At 45.8% G+C, this 23,099-nt stretch overlaps 1 protein-coding gene across 2 annotated transcripts in view; it reads left to right on the top strand.

The window, feature by feature from the left end:
* Positions 1-9,010: 9,010 nt before the first annotated feature.
* Positions 9,011-23,099, top strand: part of LOC129704513 (la-related protein 1B-like) — a 62,693-nt gene continuing 48,604 nt past the window's right edge. Inside the window, exons 1-2 of one of the 2 annotated variants that reach the window (XM_055647658.1) lie at positions 9,011-9,490; positions 11,370-11,817. In XM_055647658.1, the coding sequence (XP_055503633.1) occupies positions 11,442-11,817 (376 nt within the window). In that variant the 5' untranslated portion in view covers positions 9,011-9,490; positions 11,370-11,441. Of the gene's footprint in view, positions 9,491-11,369; positions 11,818-15,052; positions 15,173-23,099 lie in introns of those variants that run through there. The other variant, XM_055647668.1, reaches the window with a different exon arrangement.

Consider the following 23,099-nt stretch of genomic DNA (forward strand, 5'->3'; position numbering starts at 1 on the left):
AAATGTCTTCATAATATGTGAGGTGAGCGCTACTGGTCTGTAGTCATTGTGGTGAGTGGGATGGGTCTTCTTTGGGACAGGTACCAGGCAAGATGTTTTCCACAGCCTTGGGACCTTCTGTAGACGCAAGCTCAGGTTGAACAGGTGTGTTAGAACACCACACAGCTCTGAAGAGCAAGTCTTCAGTAGCCTTGGGCTGGTGTCATCGGGCCCCACTGCTTTCCCTGGCTTCAGTCTGTTCAGCATCATCTTGATCTGGGCAGTATGAAGCATAGATGGGGCTGGTGGTGGAGTAGGGGGTGGGAAGAGGGGACTCCGTGCAGGTGACATCTCAGGAGTGTTGGAGAGAGGGAGGGGAGGTGGAGAGGAAGCAGCAATGGTCAGCAGACCAGGTGGGGGAGGCTGGGATGGTGTGGGGCAGTCAAATCTGTTGAAAAATCTGCTCAGATCATCAGCCAGACTCTGTTCACCATCAGGCAGTGTACCGCCCTTCTGCTTCATGCCTGTGATCTTTCGCATTCCAGCCCATACCTGCTTCACTTCATCTTGCTGCAGCTGTCGTTCCAGTTTGAGCCTATATGCTTCTTTCCCCTCCTTAATCCTCACCTTCAGTTCCTTTTGAAGTTCTGTGATTTTATTCCTGTCACCCTCCCTGAAAGCCTTTTTCTTCTCATTTAGTAAGGCATCAGGCTGCTGGTAATCACCCTTCCTATTTCTGTCAAACCCGATTATTCTTGATTTAAGATCATTCACCAGTAGATTCATAGAATGATACAGTGTGGAAACAGGCCCTTTGACCCAACTCGCCCACACCAGCCAACAGTGTCCCAGATACACTAGTCCCACTAGCCTGCGCTTGGTCCATATCCCTCCAAACCTGTCCTATCCATGTACCTGTCTAACTGTTTCTTAAACGATGGGATAGTCCCATCCTCGACTACCTCCTCTGGCAGCTTGTTCCTTACATCCACCACCCTTTGTGTGAAAAAGTTACCCCTCGGATTCCTATTAAATCTTTTCCCGTTCACCTTGAACCTATGTCCTCTGGTCCTCGTTTTCCCTACTCTGGGTAAAAGACCCTGTGCATCTACCCGATCTATTCCTCTCATGATTTTGTACACCTCTATAAGATCCCCCCCTCATCCTCTTGCGCTCCATGGAATAGAGACCCAGCCTCCTCAACCCCTCCCTATAGCTCACACCCTCTAGTCCTGGCAACATCCTTGTAAATCTTCTCTGAACCCTTTCAAGCTTGACAATATCTTTCCTATAACATGGTGCAAAGAACTGAACACAATATTCTAAATGTGGTCTCACCAACGTCTTATACAACTGCAACATGACCTCCCAACTTCAATACTCAATACTCTTGACTGATGAAGGCCAAAATGCCAAAAGCCTTTTTGACCGCCATATCTACCTGTGACTCGACCTTCAAACAACCATGCAATACAATACAATACAATTTTATTTGTCACTTGAATCTCATAGAGGCCCAAATGAAATATTGTTTCTGCAGTCATACACACAAGAAAAAAAGACCCGACACACAACACAATTTACACAGACATCCATCACAGCGAGGAGGAGATGCTTTATTATTATTAATGTTAATGAAGGAATTTGCCTTGGTGCTCTGCCCACAAGTAACAACATGACATACAGTGATAGTTAGGAATGACTCAGAAAACACGAAACAGTAATAATAATAAAACATTAATGATAAAACACCATTGATCAAACATGTGAACCAACAAAATACCAGATCAAAGGGAGACTACAGATTTTTGACTGTTGAGTAGAGCAACTACTCGTGGATAAAAAACTGTTTTTATGTCTGGCTGTGGCAGCTTTGACAGTCCGGAGTCGCCTTCCAGAGGGAAGTGATTCAAAGAATTTGTGGCCAGGGTGAGAGGGACCCACATTATCAACATATAACACACATAAAGAAGCATGATTTATCTCTGCTGCCATTTTTGCTGAGAAACATGGAAAAATATGTGCAGTAGGCCATTCAATGCGATCATGGTTGATCATCTAAAATCAGTACCCAGTTTCAGTTTTTTCCCCATATTCCTTGATTCCTTTGGCCCCAAGAACTAAATCTAACTCTCTCTTGAAAACATTCAGTGAATTGGCCTCCACTGCCTTCTATGGCAGAGAATTCCACAGATTTCACAACGCTCTGGGTGAAAACGTTTTTCCTCATCTCAGTCATAAACGGCCTACCTCTTATTCTCAATCTGGACCTTGGATTTGAGCTTTGGACACTTTAGGTACTCTGTTGTACAATGTCATTCTTTTGCCTCTCCACACATAAACAGTGGTCACGGATCTCCGCGCAGAATAAAAATACCACAAGACTTTTGTCCCTTTAATTATGCCTTCTACATTTGCAATGGAAATGAAAAAAAAGGAACATGCCCATGCAAGCAGTTATGGCTAATTGGATGACGATGGCTAGCGGGGAAGGCTGAAATTCATTTTTAATAAGCATAAGATAATAGAAAATACTGGAAATACTCAGCGGGTCAAGCAGCATCTGTGGAGAGGGAAAGAGACATTTCAGGCCGTTTCAAATGCTTAACCTCTTATTTGCCCTTTAGACTGTTTTACTGTTTTTATAAATCATGTTTCTCGGGGTATCTAAATCTAAATTTTATTAGTTGTTTAAGTTATGACATCGGATGGAAGCTGCAAACCCAAATCTCGTTGCACCTATGTGCAATGACAATAAAATATATTATTATTGTTATTATACTCAAATATTTTCACTGCTTAACGGTGCAGCATCCTACAGTTCCTTCCAACAGGTTATTTTGCTGTTGTCAGCTCTCCGATACCTGTTGTTATTTAAAGCATAATTGAGCTGGTGGTTATAGATATTTTTGCAGTTTCCAGCAACAGCATTTGGAAAGGATGAGGATTCTGCCACAGGCAGCGATGGTCCAATTCTACACGGCCATTGTAGAGTCTGTTCTCACCTTCTCCATCATGGTCTGGTTTGGCTCAGCCACCAAGCACGACACCTGGAGGCTGCAGCGAATCGTCCGATCAGCAGAGAAGGTTATTGGCTGCAACCTTCCCTCCATTGATGAACTGTCCACTGCAAGGGCCAGGAAGCGAGCGGGCAAGATCATCTCTGACCTCTCTTATTACCCTGGCCACAAACTCTTAGAATCACTTCCCTCTGGAAGGCGACTCCGGATTGTCAAAGCTGGCACAGCCAGACATAAAAAGTTTTTATCCACGAGTAGTTGCTCTACTCAACAGCCAAAAATCTGTAGCCTCCCTTTAATCTGGTATTTTGTTGGTTCACATGTTTGATCAATGGTGTTTTATCATTAATGTTTTATTATTATTGATGTTTCGTGTTTTCTGAGTGATTCGTAAATGTCACTGTATGTCATGTTGTTACTTGTGGGCGGAGCACCAAGGCAAATTCCTTGTATGTGAATACTTGGCTAATAAACTTAAGGGCCTGTCCCACTTGCATGCGACTGCATGCGTCTGGTGCGACCAAGCGTATTCGCTTGAGGTGTACGGGCCGCGCGGGGCCGGTCCCACTTCGAACCGCGGAGGTGTATGCAGTTGTGCAGGGCTGGTCCCGGCATCGTACGGGGCTCCGAACATCTCGCACTGTCCGAAAATGTCGCGCCCCAACGGCCTGTCGGCCCGCAGGTGCGTTGAGGGCGTACGCAGCGTCTCAACGGCATAAGCGCGTGGCATTGTGCGATGACGTTACCGCCCGACGCCACACGACGTCCATTATCAGTCAGCCCGCCTTTATTGCGTCAGCATAAAAACCGCGCGCGATTTGAAAATAATCACCACTAACCGCGTTTCTTGGAGTTCCGTTTTCTTCCCAGTTGCATCGATCCACAGAGAACAAGGAACCCCAGGAACATCAAGAAGCAATCCATGCAGGACAAGGTAAAGCAGGTTATTAGAAAGAACACACAGATCCTGGAGGGTCCAGCCACTGCTTCTGGCCATGCTGCTGTTCCTGACCCTGCTCCTGCTTCAGTTCCCATCCCATCTCAGATTCAGATTCAATTTTAATTGTCATTGTCCAGTGTACAGTACAGAGACAACAAAATGCATTTAGCATCTCCCTGGAAGAGCGACATAGCAAACGATTTGAATAAATAATAATAAGTGTCTGGGGGGGGGGGGGGGGATTGGCAGTCACCGAGGTACGTTGTTGAGTAGAGTGACAGCCGCCGGAGAGAAGCTGTTCCTCGACCTGCTGGTTAGGCATCTCCTGCCCTATCTTCTGCCTCAACACCCTCACCAGTTCCCACCCCAGTTCCCAACCCCAGCTGCTGCTTCAGCTCCTGCCCCAGCTGCTACTGCAGAAATTTTACCAGGGACCAAGAGGGAGACCTGGTGGAATGGTATTAGGCCCACCGTGAACTCTACGATAAGAGCCATCGTTATTTCAGGAGCACGGATCTCCGCAATGCGATGCTTGAAGACAAGGCGAAGGAGTTCCCTAGCTGCTCTTGTAAGTACATACTTTGGAGTTTGTCTACATTTCTGTGGTTGTAATTGCAGTTCCAATTAAGATTACAATTTGCTCAACACTGATCTTCATCTATTCTATGTTGTCTCAGATGACCAACTGTGTCAATGGCTCAAGAGTCAGAGGGCACGGTTCGGGAGGCTGTCCCGCAGTCTTGGCAAGTCTGGCTGGGCCAATAAGCCACTGACTGACAGAGAGCAGTGGATCGTGGAGAAATGGGGAGTTCGTGCGGAACCACATAGTCCGAGTGCAGAGGAAGGAGAGCGGCAAGGAGGTGAATAGTTGAGAAAATGATGTAACAATTATAATTTGTTGGAAAGTGAGTCAAATGATATTTGACAAGGATAACTTGGTGGTCACCTTGCTTGCTGCGTCCTGATGGCCTTGCACATTTCTGACACACATTTACTTTCTTGCAGCTTACCATGGGGATATCATCGTGCACCAACTCGAATGAGGGCGAGACGTATGCCCAAGAGGGACCTCAGGGTCGGGCACTGCGATCAAACAGCAGCATGCCAAGCGGAAGCAGGCCTGCACAACTGCAGCAGATTGCGACGTGCCTGTTCAACAACTTCAGCGGGAGATGTTCGCGGAGGTAAGTGCTTTCAGGTGAACCATCAGCAAATTTCCCATTTACACCACCCTACATCCACGTTTCTCCATCGCCTCCCAAAAAATACTTACCAGGATTGCACTGTCTTTGTTGCAGACCATGCAACAGGCTAGGACCACTCATTGCCGAGACAATAAACGTCTTGTTGCAGCCAAGGACGCCGCACGAAAGAATGGTTTATGTGTACTCAACGCTACAGAGGGAGGAGATGTTGCAGATCCCTGAGTCACAATGGCCCAGCTACTGCTTGGAGGGCTTGGTCTTGGCAAGGGCGCACAGACTTCTTCTGCCAGTAAAATCTTTTAATCAAAGTTTATTGAATTTGTAAACGTTTGACTTTATTGCTTTTTATGAATTACTCACTACAAATTCCTTGGTGTTGCAGAGTCCGATGAAGCACATGCCACTCATGCCACACCAACATATGGGGATGATGACACCACAGCATGCTCACCAGGTACACTGTGAAACCTGTGTGAGTATTCAGTCTGACTCAAGATTGTCTCTGACACACAACTTGTGAAAGGGTGTGATTTGTTTTGCTCCCATACATAGTGATACGCTTCTGTGTTTTGCCCACAGGCAATGATGGGATCCCGTCCCATGGCACACCCGTAGATGGCAGGCCCACCCAACGTCAGGGCAGCCAGCTCAACGCCACATGTTGCGGCACCCGGCATGGATAGGCTCGGAGCAACAGAATTCCCGGTGCGATTGGAGGGTCCCGACACAAGTGCCAACTTCAGCCTGAATCTCTCCGACTATTTGATGGAGGATTGCCCAGTGCACATGGGCCGTAAAGAGTGATGCTCTCTCCAACATTCATTATTCTGTTGACTTGTTAAAGTTTTATTTCCCGTTGTTTTTCACTACGTGTTTGTTTGCTTGCACTAAATAAAAAATATTCTGTTGAATTGTGTTGCACATTAAAAATTAGTCTCTTGTTTTTCAATATGTTATTTGTTTGCTTGCACTATATAAACAAATTAATTCTTTAAAGTCATGGGTCTTTGTCTTTATTGGAAATAACTTCACCCAAAACTTGATTATTAAACTTCAGTGTAACCTTTTCGTGTAGTGGAAAAAGCAGTTTGTTAATCATGGCGTTGATCTCCCATATGGAAACCACGTCTATAATGAAATGCATCTCACATATAAAATCCTCGATTTATTAGATAAATAAAACACACACAGGCATTTGGTTTATACTCTCTAGAATTTAGGAGATTGAGAGGGGATCTTATAGAAACTTACAAAATTCTTAAGGGGTTGGACAGGCTAGATGCAGGAAGATTGCTCCCGATGTTGGGGAAGTCCAGGACAAGGGGTCACAGCTTAAGGATAAGGGGGAAATCCTTTAAAACCGAGATGAGAAGAACTTTTTTCACACAGAGAGTGGTGAATCCCTGGAACTCTCTGCCACAGAGGGTAGTCGAGGCCAGTTCATTGGCTATATTTAAGAGGGAGTTAGATGTGGCCCTTGTGGCTAAGGGAATCAGGGGGTATGGAGAGAAGGCAGGTACGGGATACTGAGTTGGATGATCAGCCATGATCATATTGAATGGCGGTGCAGACTCGAAGGGCCGAATGGCCTACTCCTGCACCTAATTTCTATGTTTCTATGAACTGCATTGAATTGCAAAGTGTGTCATGAGATGCCATATAAAGCAGACAAAGGCATTTATACGCTTTTAAAATGATGGCATTTCAAAGAAAGTCCGATGTGTGAGGTATTATTATCACAGTATTATTAGTTTCACATATAAAAATCCTCCATTAACATACATAGATCCTCCTTTTATTAGATCAGTTCCTGCAGTGGTGGTCCTCTGTCTGTGGTGTGGGATGTTTGCTGCTGATCTTCAGCACATGTCATTCTGCCAGGGTACACTGCCTCGCTCGGAGTTGTAGTAAGCACAGAGATGGTCCCTCTGCTCCTTTGCTCTTTTGTTGCTGGTATTTTCTTGCAATGCGCCTAGTGCCACCATCGGTGCAGCCTGTCTTGCAGCTCTCCATGAACCTGGTGTGACTTCTCCTGTCTGTTTGTCCATCGTGTCACCCTCCACCATGGCTGCTGCTGCATCTCTGCTGCGGATCAGGTTGTGGAGGACACATGCCGCGTAGACAATGGTCTGCACATTCTCGGGCTCCTGCTCCATTGTAGTCAGCAGGCATCTGAATCTGCTGGCAAGGATACCAAAAGCATTTTCCACGACCCTCCTAGCCCTGGACAGCCTGCAATTAAAGATCCTTCGTTCCCTTGACATTTGCCTGTGAGGGTATGGCTTCATCATCCATGGCCTGAGTGCAAAGGCATCATCACCAACCAATGCGTAGGGGATGTCAGGGTTGTCTTCTCCCGGCAGAGGTTCTGGATCAGGAAGGCCTGCTCTCCCTTCTTCCAATGCTTGCCCAAGGGAGGTCTCTGTCCAGATCCCTCCATCTGCGGCACTACCAGGTGTGCCCACATCCACATACAGGAAGTTGTAGTTTGCATCCACCACAGCTAACAGCACGATGGAATGGAACTTTTTGTAGTTAAAGTACGTAGAACCTCCCCTGGGTGGACAGCGGATGGCCACATGCTTCCCGTCAACTGCCCCACATGTGTGCAGGAAGTTCCATCTGGTTTGAAAGCCGTGCACCACTCTCCTCCACCCGTCAGGTGTACTAGGGCAGTCAATCATTTCTTCATATACATTGTTGATGGCATCACAGGTCTCTCGGACAACCTTGCTGATGGTGTTGTGAGCCACACGGAAGTTGCACGAGAGCCTCCTGTAGGAATCCCCTGATGCAAGGTAGCGGAGGGTGATGGCTAGGCGCAGGCCTGGTTCCAGTGACTTCCTCATGAAGGTGTCCGTTTTCTGCAGAAGAGGACCGACTCGTGTCTTTAGCTCCTGAAACAGGTCAGGGGGGATCCTGGTGAAACATCTAAAGGCAGCCTCATCTTTCCGCTGCAGATCCGTCACCATGATCTCATACTGGCCCAAAGTGGGTCTCGTCCGGAACAAAGACCTCGTCCACACAGACCTCTTCCTGGGTTTCTTGATAGCCTTCCTTGTTGTACTCTTGCCCAGCTGATCTGTGAGCACGAGGGCTGCTGCTAACAGAAGTCTCGCTTGCTGTTGCAGCAATGCAGTCTGCATCTCTTCCATCATGATGATGACGGTGCAATAGCAGCCAGCAACCCCCCCTTTAGATGAGTGTAAATGACGTCACGCGCCAACTTCGCTTCCGGTTTTGTCGCGCCAGACGCGTGCAAGTGGGACAGGCCCTCCACTAACTTACTTACTTCTCTTTCCGGCATCCGCACCCACGTCTCCGACGTCAGCGGCGACGCACGCTGTCGGGGCACGTATGTCGGTGGCGGGGCTGGGGATGGCCGCACATGCGCTGTGAGGCGCCCGGTACCCGGCGATGGTAGACCGCGCATGCGCTGAGGCGGACGGTGCCGGCGATGGTAGGGCGCGCATGCGCTGAGGCGGACGCTGCCGGCGTTGGTAGACCGCGCATGCGTCGAGGCGGACGGTGCCGGCGATGGTAGACCGCGCATGCGCTGAGGCGGACGCTGCTGGCGATGGTAGGGCGCGCATGCGCTGAGGCGGACGGTGCCGGCGATGGTAGGGCGCGCATGCGCTGAGGCGGACGCTGCTGGCGATGGTAGGGCGCGCATGCGCTGAGGTGGACGCTGCCGGCGATGGTAGGGCGCGCATGCGCTGAGGCGGCCGGTGCCGGCGATCAAAGATCTTCGCTATAAGATCTCTGCCGGCGATGGTAGACCGCGCATGCGCATATGCCGCCTTAGGCCCCCCCCCCTTCGGGAAAAACCCCGCACGGAGCAGCCCCCCCCCCCCCCCCCCACTGCGCACGCGCGGTGCCATCACCCACACTGTCGAGCGACTAACATGGTGGGGCCCAGCGTGTCCTAACTCCAGCAAATGGCAGCGGGCACCGGGGACAAGGTCTGGCCATGTACCGTGAGCTGCAGCGAGCCGCCGCCACAGCCTTGACTGCTCCTTGTGGCTGATCCCGCCCGGGGTTGGGGACAACGAGGCGGCGTGCGGGGGTTAAGGTTGGGTTGGCGAGGGACCCACCACGTTTGTTGCAGCGAGTGGGCGAGAGGGTGAGAGGGGGAGCGACTCGGCCGTCCTCTCCTCTCATCTCATCTCATCTGATCTGATCCACCATATTGCGCCGCCGCCGCCTGCTCTCCTGCCTCACTCCTTTTGCAATCTGTTCTTTGCACAAATTTCTCCCCGCAAGTCGGATTTTCTCCTGCAGTAGGAGCAGCAGCAGGAGGAGGGAGGGCGAACATTCTCTTTATTCTCCCAGCAGCAGCAATCCCGGTGAGATGTTTGACCTTGTTTTATTTAAACCACCTTTCCCGTTCCTACTTCGCAGGAGATTTTCTTTAAAAAAGTACTAGTGTCTGGAGGGTCTATGGTGTGAGGGAGGGCAAAGTGAGGGGATGGTGTGGGGTGTGTGGGGGGGGGGGGGGGGGGGGGGGTGTGTGTGTGGGGGGGGGAGGTTGTGTGTGTGTGTCTGTCTGTGGGGGTGTGTGGTGTGGGGGGGTTGTGTGTGTGGGGGGGGGGGAGGGGTGTCTGTGGGGGTGTGTGTGTGTGTGTGTGTGTGGTGTGTGTGTGTGTGTGGTTGTGTGGTGTGTGTGTGGGTGTGTGTGTGTGTGTGTGGGGTTGTGTGTGTGTGTGTGTGTGTGGGTGTGTGTGTGGGGGTGTGTGTGTGTGTGTGTGTGTGGGGTTGTGTGTGTGTGGGGTTGAGTGTGTGTGTGTGTGTGTGTGGGGTTGTGTGTGTGTGTGTGTGTGGGGTTGTGTGTGTGTGTGTGTGTGGTGTGTGTGCGTGTGTGGGGTGTGTGTGTGTGTCTGTGTGTGTGTGTGTGTGTGTGTGGGGGGGGTGTGTGTGTGAGAACATTGCTCTCCATATTGACGGCCGGCTGCATGGCATTGAGCTGACCCGTTATGGAATCCACCCCTTTTTTTGCTTCCTCTCCTCGCCTCCCTCTTTGACACGTGTTTTAAAATCATTATTTTTTAATTTTTTAAATATATAATAATAAATTAGGTGCAGAATAGAGAGAAAGAAACCCCAATAAACAAGGCCAGTTTCCACAGTAACAGCTGTGTGTGTGTGTGTGTGTGGCGTAACAATAGTGTGAAGCGGTGCGACGGGCTGGGCCGGGCCGGGCGGCGGGGTCGGGAGGAGCGTTCCCCGGGGGGTTGAGGGCAGCAACAGCGGGGCCCGGGTCCGGTGGAGCGCTCCCAACAGCGGGGCCCGGGTCCGGTGGAGCGCTCCCCGGGCTGGGCTAGGCCGGGTAGCGGGGTCGGGAGGAGCGTTCCCCGGGGGGTTGAGGGCAGCAACAGCGGGGCCCGGGCGGCCACGTCAGTGCTACTCCACTCGCACGTGGTGGCGGAGAACTAGTGGCCGGGGCCGGGCTGCTGCATCCACTACACCCCCATCTCCTCTTCTCCCCCTGTACCCTGACAGTGGTCACTGCCTGCACCGTCTGCAGAGAGCATGTCTATCAACTAATTAGATAATAAATGTATCTATAAACTCTGCCCCACCCAACCCCAACATGCTTCTAACCTTGGACCAGCTGTTGCAGCTGCATCGGGCAATGGGGGCGACGTCTTCTATTTGATGGTTTACATTTAATTAAGTATTGTCTCTTGCATTCCACCCTGTCTCCTGCAATAAAAAAAGCATCTCCATTTTTAAAAGGCTCTAAGTTTGCTCTCATTGATTGGGGGTCTGGGGAAGTGCTTTTAACTCTATTTTAACTGGCCAGGTGATTCTTTAAAGAGCAGCTTCCGAAGGACTGGACAAGCTAGAGATGCAGGAAAAATGTTCCCAATGTTGGGCGAGCCCAGAACCAGGGGCCACACACAGTCTTAGAATAAAGGGGAGGTCATTTAAGACTGAGGTGAGAAAAAATATTTTCACTCAAGAGAGTTGTGAATTTATGGAATTCCCTGCCACAGAGGGCAGTGGAGGCCAAGTCACTGGATGGATTTAAGAGAGTTAGATAGAGCTTTAGGGGCTAGTGGAGTCAAGGGATATAAGGCAGACGCGTGTTATTGATGGGGGATGATCACATTGAATGGCGGTGCTGTCTCGAAGGGCCGAATGGCCTCCTGCACCTATTTTCTATGTTTCTATTATACATTTTTTTGTTGTTTAATGGTCCTTTTCTAATTTTAATTCCGACAGTAAAAAGCGCCCAACAGATTATTTGTCGAGATTGAAGCACAAGGGGCGACCCAGCTGCTGGGGGCACCGACGATGGCTACCGACGTGGAGACTCCAATGCTCCAGCCCACCGACCACGACACTAGTAGTAGCAGCAGCAGCAGCGGCAGCAGCGGCGGCAGCAGCAGCAGCTCTCAGGAAGAGCCGGCCGCCTGCCACCGGCCCCCATCGCCCGGCTCTGGGGGAGAGGAGAGACCAGACAGCGACCTGCTGGAGAGGCTGGAGCCGCAGCCCTCAGGCACAGAGCTGGAGATAGAGCTGAACAAGGAGAACGACCAAAACCAGCAGGAGCCTGCGGATAAATCGCTAAAGAACTTCACCGAAGCGCCCCCTCCTAAAATCAACCCGTGGACCAAGAAGAAAAACATGGTCACCGCCAACAGCGTGAACGTCAGCAGTCAGGAGACAGGTTTGTGCACGAAATTGATTTTAAATCTCCCTGCCAGTGGGTTTGTAGCTGCAAGTGACAGTCAAGAGGCGATTGCCTTTATTGTTTGATTATTGCTGGCTCCGTTTTGTTGTAATACTTTGACAAAGTAAGGATTTTAAAATTCGTTTGTCCACTTTTCTTTTTGCATATCTGGCTTGCTGATTGAAAGTCGCGTTGACTGTCAATCTTTGGGTTTGCTGACATGAAGCAAATAATTGGATTAGTTTATAGGCCACGTGTCTCTTTAAAATAAGCAGCTTTGAAACCTGGAATAAATGAACGCGTTCGTCCTGTATTGTCACATCATTGTCATCCCAGTTTTGTTTATATTTCAAGAACTTGAACGTATTCTGGGATTCTGGCCAGTTTTTTCTAAAATAAACGACTATTCTGTCTATTGTGGTATTGAGAGAGGATGTTGGTCGGCCAGCTGCAAGTCTATTCCCTGGAATTAAAACATTTATTTTTTAGTTTGACAGGAGTTTGTATATGATCATTGTCACTATATAAGTCAGTCCTTTTACACCCCTTCCCCCTGATGGCAGATATTCGTTAAAATAATTGATTACTTTATAAGGTGTACTAGTAATTTGTATAAACCAGACTAGGGTCATTTGGTCTTGCTCATAATTCTACTAGAAGTAAACGTCGTGTTTTGTGCGAACTACTCATGTTCATTTTTCTAACAGCACGTTCAAACTGGAAATCTTAAAGAAGTGTTTGATCTCCCTCGCTTGCCTCTCATTGCTTGCGTTTCTTGGAGACTAGCAGTAAACGGACGGATATGCTGATGGCAGCGCATTCAACCTTGAGGTGCCGTTTAAATGCCGCCCTTCCCCCATTTCTAATCAAATTTCAGACGAGCACGTGTAGACCGACTGTAGGCAAGCAGCATTTCAAGTGAAGCAAATTATGTTGGAATTAAATGTTGAAGTCACTACTAACTGTTCATAGGAAAATACTGCAGTTTTGTTGTGCTTGGTAGAAAGACTTGTTTAATTTGGATCTAAACGGAATATATTTACCCAGTGAAATACGCCTACATACATTGTGTTAGCCAACTTGATTAGAATGTGCAACAAAGTTACTAAAAATGCTCAAGTGGCATGTAATCGAATTTTTATATTGATCCCTGGTGAAATCTGAATGACAATGGCGTCATGTGTTAGTTTGACGGAGGATTACTTTATCTAGTGGCAGTAAAACAAACTTGAGGTGCTGTGGGTGTATTTTCAGGCTCATTATTAAATATGCCCTCTTTATCAATATTTTTGGTGACCTTTTGCATTAGCCCTTGTTGACATACTAGTTTGGACGCTATTTCTACAATTTGTGCAGTTTTATCAGTAACTTGCACCAAATCCTGACCATATACCTGCTCAGCTGTAAGACACGTCCTGTTTCCCTCCAGGATATAACATTGTGGCCAATAATCCAGGGACTATTGATGGCAAGATTTTATGTTGCCTATATTTCATGAGAATCATATTTGATGATTTAGTCCTAAAATTATATGAATGTAAGTGCCAGCTGAACATTTGTTAAGTTTACTCCTGTTTTTCCATGTTATAAAATTGTACACCACAATTAACACTCCCCTCTGCTCCACTATTTTAAGAAAGCAACCTCATCAGCAAGTCTGCTCTCATGAGAACACTTCCTTAGCTCACAACATTCTTGTAAATCCCTGTACCCTCTCTACTGCTATTAGATTCCTCCTGTGAGATAACCAGTTTAAAACTTTTATCACGACTGACCTGTTCTTCTATACTTCACCTTGACCAATAAAAAGCAGCATAGCTTTTGTATTCATAATCACCTTATCTGCTTGTTACCATGGTACCATGCCGTCAGAGATTTGATATTTTAAGTTCCACTGTTCATTCTTATTAGTAATATGCCTAATATTCATTTTGCTCTTCTCAAATATATTCTTTCTCTACGGAATGAACCGTGTGCGACTTTTCTGTTGCCGAAACAGACCATTGTCATTTTCCTCCAGCTTTCTTCAATTATAATTTGTAAATATTGTCTGAAAACGTATGCGCCATGACAGCTCTAAATCATTATTGCATACCACAAAGCAAAGGACATAATGGGAAGTCCTTGAGAGCCCCACATCAAATAGCTTTCTGGTCTGTAAAATGTCTTGTCAACCAATGCACTTTGTCTCCTGTTACTGAGCTGATTTTGGATCCAATTTGACACATTTCTTTGGATACCTGTTTTTGATTGCAGCATCTTGTCGAGCGCCTTGCTGAAATCCATATGGAATATGCATGTACTCTTTTCTCCACAGCCCCCGCCCCCCCCCTTTGCAATTGACACTTGCTGTCAGACCCAGCCTTCTCTTAAGTCCACTGATTGGATTTTAATGCACTTTGGTTTTTAATAGTGATCTATGCAAGTCTCAGAATTTTAATTATAATGCTTTTAATATTATTTCCGGAGAATATTGAGCTCTGAGTATTTGGCCGTCAGCTTTTGTTTCCAGCATCCTACTCTCTGTTCTCCTTTACATCAAGGACAAGTAGATTTTGGACGGCCTGGCCTTTTTAGAAACTGAAAATAGGTGCAGGAGGAGGCCATTCGGCCCTTCGAGCCTTTGGCCCTTGAGCCATTTTTCTTAGGGAAATGGTATCCGTTCCAAGCTCTTGCTTTATCCAGTCTTCCTTTTATATGGGCACTGATTTGACTTTGGAGTCTCTAGTCCAGTTAAAGTTTACAATACTGAAGGGATTAGGTGAAGGGCTTTGCAGACCAGAGTATTGCTTATTTATTTCATTTTGTAATTTTGAACTAATCTCATTTGAGCATCAGTGGCAATTGGCGGAGAGTCGCACAGGTTTCTTGTTGCCTATCACTCATTGTTGTATCCATTTGGAGTAAGTATGTGATGAAGAGATCAGACATTTTACTACTTGTATAACAAATTAACTTTGGCCAACAACTGTCTTGACTCTTGACTATTTACCATTTCACCACACTGTCTGGCACCTACATAACTCTATCCTTGAAGATCATTAATATGCTTAGAGGGGGGAAAAATAAAAATTTCTGAGTTCAAAGAATGTAATTTTCGCCTTAAAATTGAAAGGTTCAGTGGGACTAAAGAGGGCTAAGCTTGTTATTCAATTGGATGAGATTGATTGGACTGGAGATTAGATTTCTCCACCATATTTTTAAAAATTTATTTTTCTTCCCCCCTCTTTAGGTCTCCCTGCACCACCCCCCCTGCCGAGAGAGGGCGGGCAGGCAGGCAGGCGACCTGCTCCCAGGCCTCTGCCAAAGCTGCTCTAACCAGTTGCTAGGAGGTGTGCAAGAGCATCCCAGGGTGAGTTGCCCTCAGCTTTTATTCCCCCATCCCCTCAACTGTTGGGAATTGGCTAACCTTTTCTGTGCCTTTTCACCTCTGTTTCCACCCCTCCACCAAACCTCGCCCTTTCCCATTTGAGGTTAAGCACTCCACCTGTGGTCATTTGGAGGCATGAACTTGTGGTAAACCAGTTGTGTACTGGGTTCATAATTCCAAGTATAGATAATTTAAAATAACAAGAGAGAGGGGGGAGAGAGTTGGTGCTGGAGTCTATCTAGTGAGTTATACCAAAACGTTTACTATTTGGAACACAAAATAATCGCCTCAAAATCCACCGTTTTAAAAACAAAGAGTAAATCCACAGATCCTGGGCATCTCTCCATTTCACCCACGTATGTTTGCCAGATTTCAGACATTGCATATCAGGTGATAACTACTAACTCAACAACTGAGTAATCCTAAAACAATTTGACTTTTAGTTTTAAAGACCATTTGACAACCAGCACTAAACTGTTTGTAAATTTTCTGCACTGCAACCTAGTGGTGGAGGAAGTGAACTAGTGGAGAGCCTAGTGGATGAACTATCAAACAAATAGGTGGTTTTATTCTGGATGACGTTCACTTTGAAGATGATTGGAGCTGCACTTTTCCAGGAAAGTGAAGTGTGTTTCATCACACGGCTGACATGTTAGGGGAAACCTGTGTAACTCTCCTCATTGCTTGGGATGCTGAGATAGGGTTGGTTCTAGAGCAAGGGTTCACAACCTGGGGTAAAATTTCCCCCCAGGGGGTACATTTGTTGATTTAGATTTGTACTTTTTTTTCTCATTGACTGACTGTAATGGATCATTAGTTCATAAATAAGTGAAACATTGTTATGTGCTATTAAAGTTGCCATGGGTAAACGGGACAAAAAGGATTGGGAATCCCTGTTCTAGAGGCTATAGAAATCTGGCTTCTAACCTGCTTTTGTGACGTCCAAAAAAGTTTGATCTCCCAGCACATTGGGGAATTTGTCACTGACAAATTGAAGTTGAGATTCTCTAGTTGTTAAAGGTCTTATGTAGTGCAACTCTTATATGCCACTTGCTACGCCTTTCAATACTCTGCTCACCAGATCAGTTATAAAACCAGGCCATTCACAGTGACACGCATTGAATTTCTGTTCAACCTGAAGAATGAATCAGCAGAAGATGTACCTAACCTGGTCCTACATGACTTCTGAAATCAGTCATGTGCAAACTCCGTTCTGTCATTGCAAAGGGGCCAATTGAGGAAATGTCAGGTTAATTAAAATATACGATTTTTCTGAATGTAACCATGTCAGGCAGGTTTGGCTGATTTGCGGCTTAATGTCTGGTTCAAAAATAGCTCCTCAAATGGTTTTGACAGAATTTTCCAGAATTTTCGTGAATGTTTCTTACAGTGATAGCCTTCCAAATCAGAAACTTATACATTTTGTTTAATAACTATATTTCTATTGGCATTGCCATTACAAAACTATAGGGATATAAATATTTATATGATTTCACTATTGAACATAAATTAGAATTTTACATTTGACCAGGGATAATTATATGAAGGAAAAAAAGATTTGAACAGGATGTATGCACGTGAGGATTGTGACAGTTTTGTTTAGGTCTTTTTCCTGGGAGAAAAAGCCAAGAATACCCAAAGCCCACTCCTTGGAGTGTCATGTAAGGTCTTTTATTTAACCCTGCTGGTTACTAGCTTGTTCACATAAATCATCTGACTTTTCTCCAGAGTGCTGTGCCTTCTTTTTAAAACAAGCTTTTTTGTGTATGTCAATTTTTGTGGTCATTTGTTGATCAGCCGTGGTTTCAAATGAAAGAACATCTATTTATAATATTTATAATTGGTGAAGTTAGATTATATAAACAACATTGCAATTGCTATATAACTCCCACTGCTATCAGCATTAGGTCCCTTGTATTACTAGAGTGACCGTGGCAACCTGGCTGGTTGCATGCTGGTTCTTTTGATGCCAGAAGGGTCAGGAATTTGTGCAGTTCAAGTGGCTGAATATGGACTAGAAAAGGGGAAATGAATCAGATACATATTGCACCTATGGCTTAACACCTGAAAGTCTATGGGCACAGCATGAAGAGAAGATTGGATTTACCTGTGATGTCATTGATATTTATGTACAGGATACTGAGTTGGATCAGCCATGATCATATTGAATGGCGGTGCAGGCTCGAAGGGCCGAATGGCCTACTCCTGCACCTATTTTCTATGTTTCTATGTACCATTTTTATACCTGATAAACAGTCTAAGATTGGCTCATTGTCTGTAGATTTCTTGCAACTACAGATTTGTTGTTATCAAAATTACTAAACTAAATGACCATGAAGGAATGACGCCTGTAACTGTATCACAGCAAAGTTGTTCATCATGTGGCAAGCAGGAAATAATGGTGGTGGATGTGAGGAGCTTTACCTAACATTTTCATTTAGATAAAGAAGTGTGTTTTTATTGTCACATGCTTTGTTCAAGTAAAATACCTCAGTTTGGAAGTTTGCAGGCTTGTGTGAATTCTAAAAGTTTGGATTTTCATATAAAGTTGTAAATAACTGAATTCAATGTAGAAATTGATAGGCCCAATTTAATTGATGTAAAATTAAGCCCCAAGTAATTTGTCTCGCCCCTCTGAGTCTATAATATCCTACTTGGAGATTGAGAAACACTAGAGGCATGGTACATGTTCCCGATGTTGGGGGAGTCCAGAACCAGGGGCCACGGTTTATGAATAAGGAGTAAGCCATTTAGAACGGAGACAAATAAACACTTTTTCTCACAGAGTGGTGAGTGTGGAATTCTCTGCCTCAGAGGGTGGAGGAGGCAGGTTCTCTAGATACTTTCAAGAGAGAGCTAGATAGGGCTACTAAAAATAGCGGAGTCAGGGGATATGGGGACATGGCAGGAACGGGGTACTGATTGGGGATGATCAACCATGATCACATTGAATGACGGTGCTGGCTCAAAGGGCCGAATGGCCTACTCCTGCACCTATTGTCTATTGAAAGTAGACAAAGGAAAGAAAGACATTTTCTCTGTGTGATAGAAGATACGAGGTTCATTTATTCCCCCATTCTGGAAGTTCTCACTGTTCACTTAGTAAAACCAGTCTCTTAATGTTGTTTTGTATTCAAGAATGCAGTTTCCATTGTGTTGCTGGGAAAATACACTGCTTTATTCACATGTCTAGAACGCAGCAAAGAATTGTAGAATATACAAACATGTACTTTCCAGTGGTTTCTTTGCATTTTTATTGGGTTAGTTCATGCATCAAAAGTTGTGAATTAAAAAAAATCTTGTGAACTAGTTTAAATATTTGATAGAGAAATGCATAAACAAATTTGTATTTGTTTTTCCTACTGTTTATATCTGAAAGTTTTGGATTTAACAAGTAATGCTGCTAAAATGTCAACGTGTTGTTAAAGACTTAATGATACATCTGAATTTACAGGATGGCATTAATTCCAAATACTAAATTTAAGGAGTTATTTTCTTAGTTTTAAATTAGCTTTTTGGATAGGGGGCTAAAACTAATTTTGTGTTGGATTTGCAGATTTTGCTGTTATGGTTAGTGCGCCAAGATGAGAGTGTTTATTTACCCATCCAAAAACACTTTTCCCTCCGTGTTCATCAGAATTTCTGGATCAGAACATTAACAACTACATAAATTGTCACTCGGGGCCAACTGTTGGGAAGTTTCAAGGACAGCTTTCATCAAAAGTAGATTTCCAGTTCATCCAAAAACAACACCCTAGTTGAATAATTTGAGAATCAATCTCATTTAGTTGCTGCTACCATATTGCTAGTTTTAAGTATTACTGTAAGATATTTGCAGGGCTTAAATATTGAGAAATGTTTCCCATTACCAGATTAATTGGTTTAAAGTAGGGAATAGGAGATTTAGAGGGGGGCTTTCACCCAGAGTGTGATTGAAACTCAGAACTCACTGAGAGAAGAGTTGATGGAGGCATACACCCTCAAATATAGATATACGCTTGAAATACCATGGCATGGAAGAATACTCGTCAAATGTTGGTAATTAGGATTCTTACAGGCTCATCACAGTTGGTAGGGTAGTCTGTTTTAGTGCCAGATGATTCTTTGATTCTTAATCTCTATATAACTAAAAGTCTTCGACTTGTTTGTGTGTGCCCACGATTTGTCAATCTGCTTTTCCCATCTTCTTCCAAATGCTAGGCCACAGCCTTCGCACTTTCATGTGTCCTACTCACATTGTCCCCGTCGTGGCGATAAACATCTTCCCGTCGCATTTCCGTAGTTATTAATCCTTTAAATTTTAAAAAAAAAACCCAAAACCTCACCCATCGCGGTGAATGAATAGTGGCAGCCGCAGCCACCGCGGGTCTGGGCTGGGGCCGAGCCTGGGCTGGGGCCGAGCCTGGAGCTGGAGTGAAGGCTGGGGCTTGGGATGGGGCCGTGACCGGGGCCAACAAAGAAGCCGCCGCTGGAACCAAGGACGTTGGTCCGAGGTCAGGCACGAGCCCACTGGATCCCAGGCGGCGGCTGCACTGATAGCCAAGGCCGGCCGGAGTACAAGAACCAGGCCCTGGCGCTGCTCTCCGACCTGGGTACGTCCTGGAGCAGGGAATGGGAGCGAGAGGAGGAGGAGTGGGGGGGGGGTGGGGGGGGGGGGCTGTATGTGGAGGAGGGGGAGAGGAAGGGGTGAAGGAGGGAGATGGGGAGGGATGGAGCAGGGAGATGCCCCCTCCCTCTCTACCCTCACTCCCACCCTCTCTAACCCCCCCCCCCCCCCCTCGACTCGTCCCCTCCCTCTCTGCCTCCACCCCCCCCTCCCTATCTGCCTCCACCCCCCCCCCTATCTGCCTCCATCCCCCCTCCGTCTCTCCTCCACACCCCCCCCTCCCTCTCTTGCCCCCCCCCCCCTACCCCATCTCCCTCTCTCTAACCCCACCTGCCCCCCCTCCCTGCCAAACTACTGTGTCTTATATCTTCTGTATTGAATGATCAGGCTTGGGTAATGTGTAGAAAAGAACTCTGCTATGTTCGGGCACCTCATGTTTTATGTGGGGGATTCGCGCTTGATAAGCAGCGTATAAATCGAAAGGTGCGTGAATCAAACATAGGCCGGGCATGGCACAACAAATGGTATCCCCGGGCAAAAATCACTCAAGGGTAGACAAGCTCCTTGTCTGGTATTTTCCCCTCCCGAATCTGTTCTAATTCTAGGAGCTGCAGGTGCACCTTTTTGTGCGTTGAAAGCTGGCACTCATTTCTTCTATTGTAAAGTGTGAACCTGTCTAGTCATCCTGAATAATAGGCCTGAGGCTGAAATTTGAGAGAGTACAGCTACATGTACGTAGACTTTTATGACTGGCTAATATGCATTTCAGAGACCAGCGGACTGGAAAGCATTTGAGTGAAGGCATTTTATAATGCAATTCCTAAAAAAAAAATTTTAATGAAATGGTAGCTTTGGTAACTTTTTTAATACTACAAAATGATTTTTTTTGTTGTATGATTTTTGTGTGATTTATTCATTAAAAATTGACTTCAAATACGAGAGTGTAACTCTGTTTACAACTAGGTAGAATCAATAAATATCAATTGGACAAATTTAAATTGTTTAATAGAAAAATAACCTCCCATGTCAATGAGGAGGATATTTGTAGTTAGTTAACAATAGGAATGACCAGACTAGAAGCTTCATCCAGCCTCTGTTTAAATCTAATTTATTCACATGAGATGTGGGCAAGATTTTTTTTTTTTTACACTTTAAAACTTCAAACATTGATAAAGTTGGATTATTATTCTAATCCCCTTTGGTTTTTTTAATAGTTTCTAGCGATGATCACTGCAAAGATTCCTCAAATACAAGATTCCTTTCATCTTTCCATTTACAGAAGGCAATAATCTATTTTATTAGTATTTGAGGAATCTTCTTAATGTAGAAACAACATTACAATGTTGAAGAAACATTGTAGAAGCTGTCAGTCAAACATTTTGAAATGTGCTTTTCCTATTCCTGCTGTACATTTTAAACTGTTTTAGAACAGAAGTCATTAAACTAGCAAGTATAACTCGGTTTAAGAGCTAGGTAGGATTCTAAAAAGTAATGTACAATTATTTAATACATTGATTTATATTAAAGTACATTTTTGAATCTGAACTTTTTTGGTAATACAAAACAGTAATGAATGTTGTGAAATGCTTTAAGAAAAAAAATAAAGGCTAGATTTGCTAATATCCATGTAAAGTTAAGATCTATTTTCATTTAGGATTTTGTCAATGTATGCAAAACTAAATTGAAGTTAGGTCTGTTATTAAGAAATAAACTTTGTGTTTCTGCTTGTAGCCATTTTACTTCGGGGAAAGAGTCAGCACAGCGTTACATTTGTTTGCACCTTGGTTGGTAAAATGAATTGAGAATAGGGAGATAGGAAAATGAAATACAATGAAGTGTATCTTTAATGTAATAGAAACAGAAATTTGTATCATTCGTGTTCTTAATTCTCTCCTGTTCTCCCATAAACTCTTCCTTACTGCTTGCTTCCACCCCAATCGTTCATTACCCTCTTAATAAATAATTTGAATGTGAACTACACTTTGTTGCTGTATTCTAAATTTCCAGCTACCGTATTTATTGGCGCCGAAGACACACCCCCATTTTGAGTTGCTAAATTTTGAAAAAAGCCTGGCGGGACAGGATCAAGGGTTTGGTACAAGGAGGCAATGTGGACCAGGGAGCCTCCATCTTCGCCTCTCCCACAATGCGCTGTGTGGTTCAGGTCTGAGGGACGGGGACTTCCTGGCTCGGGGAAATCACACAACAGCGAGAGAGAGCCCGGGATGGAGCAGCCAGCCTTCTGCCTGCCAACGACCACCTCCACCGGTTGCGCCTGTGCTGAAGGACATCTTGGCTCGCGGGCCGGCAGAAGGCGTTGAGGTGGCGGCCGGTTCCGCTGTTCGGTCCCGGCGGCCGCTTGCAGCCACCCCAGCTACTGAGTGAGTGAGTAGCTGGCATGATCCCCGACCCCCTCCTTCTCAATGCTCCTGCCCTCCCCGCAACTTTACCCCTGGCAGCCCAGCCAGGTTTGCTACGTTGTGCAGCCCAGGATATGCTGACCCGGGCCAGACTCCCCACACGCGCTGTGGAAAGGAACTCTCTCTCTCTCCCCCCCCCCCCCCCCCCCCCCCCCCCAGCAGCACTGTCCTTTTACTGCCACTTCCCACTTCATACAGTTCCGGGGTCGAAGGCGTGGCAGGTTCTGCCGAGCAGTCGCTACGAGAGTGGCATTGCTCGGTCAACTGCACTCCAGTGGACGGCCACTGTCCCTGCGGCCCCGGCGGGAAGCTGCTCCGTCTTCCTGCCCTGGGGACCGGACCCGAGTCCTGGTAGAATGTCGCCATCCGCAAAGTGTCCTCAAGGGTGATATGACCCACGCACCCAGCTGGAGAATGTAACTAAGCTGCCAGCAATGAGGGATAGACTTGGCCATCCCTCAGTAAAGCAACATCGTTCTGGCCTGAGGGATAGCCAAGTCTATCTTTCTTGGCTAACATCCTAACCTTCGGCCTCCAAGACGCAGGTAAATTTTCGGGCCTTATTTTAGGGTAAAAAATAGTGTCTTCAACGCCGGGAAATGCGGTGGTCTGTTTTTGGAAATGTTCAAGCATATTATTGTGGTTTTTATACCCAATCCTCTAAATGTAAATCTAAAATATCCCTTGAATCCTCTACATTGTACCCAGTCTTGAACCTTCCTTCCTCCCTGTGCTTTAAACTAGGGACTGGTTTGTTTCTCTTTTTGCAGGTGATCGTTGCGTTTTGGCTGTTTGTGTAATGGAAATCTGCACATAAAGAATTTGCAAACAGCTACCTCAAAAAAAAAAATCACAAAATGGACTAAACTTGATTTTTTTCCAG

The sequence above is a fragment of the Leucoraja erinacea genome, chromosome 1, assembly GCF_028641065.1.
Source record: "Leucoraja erinacea ecotype New England chromosome 1, Leri_hhj_1, whole genome shotgun sequence".
Classification (NCBI taxonomy): Eukaryota; Metazoa; Chordata; class Chondrichthyes; order Rajiformes; family Rajidae; genus Leucoraja; species Leucoraja erinaceus.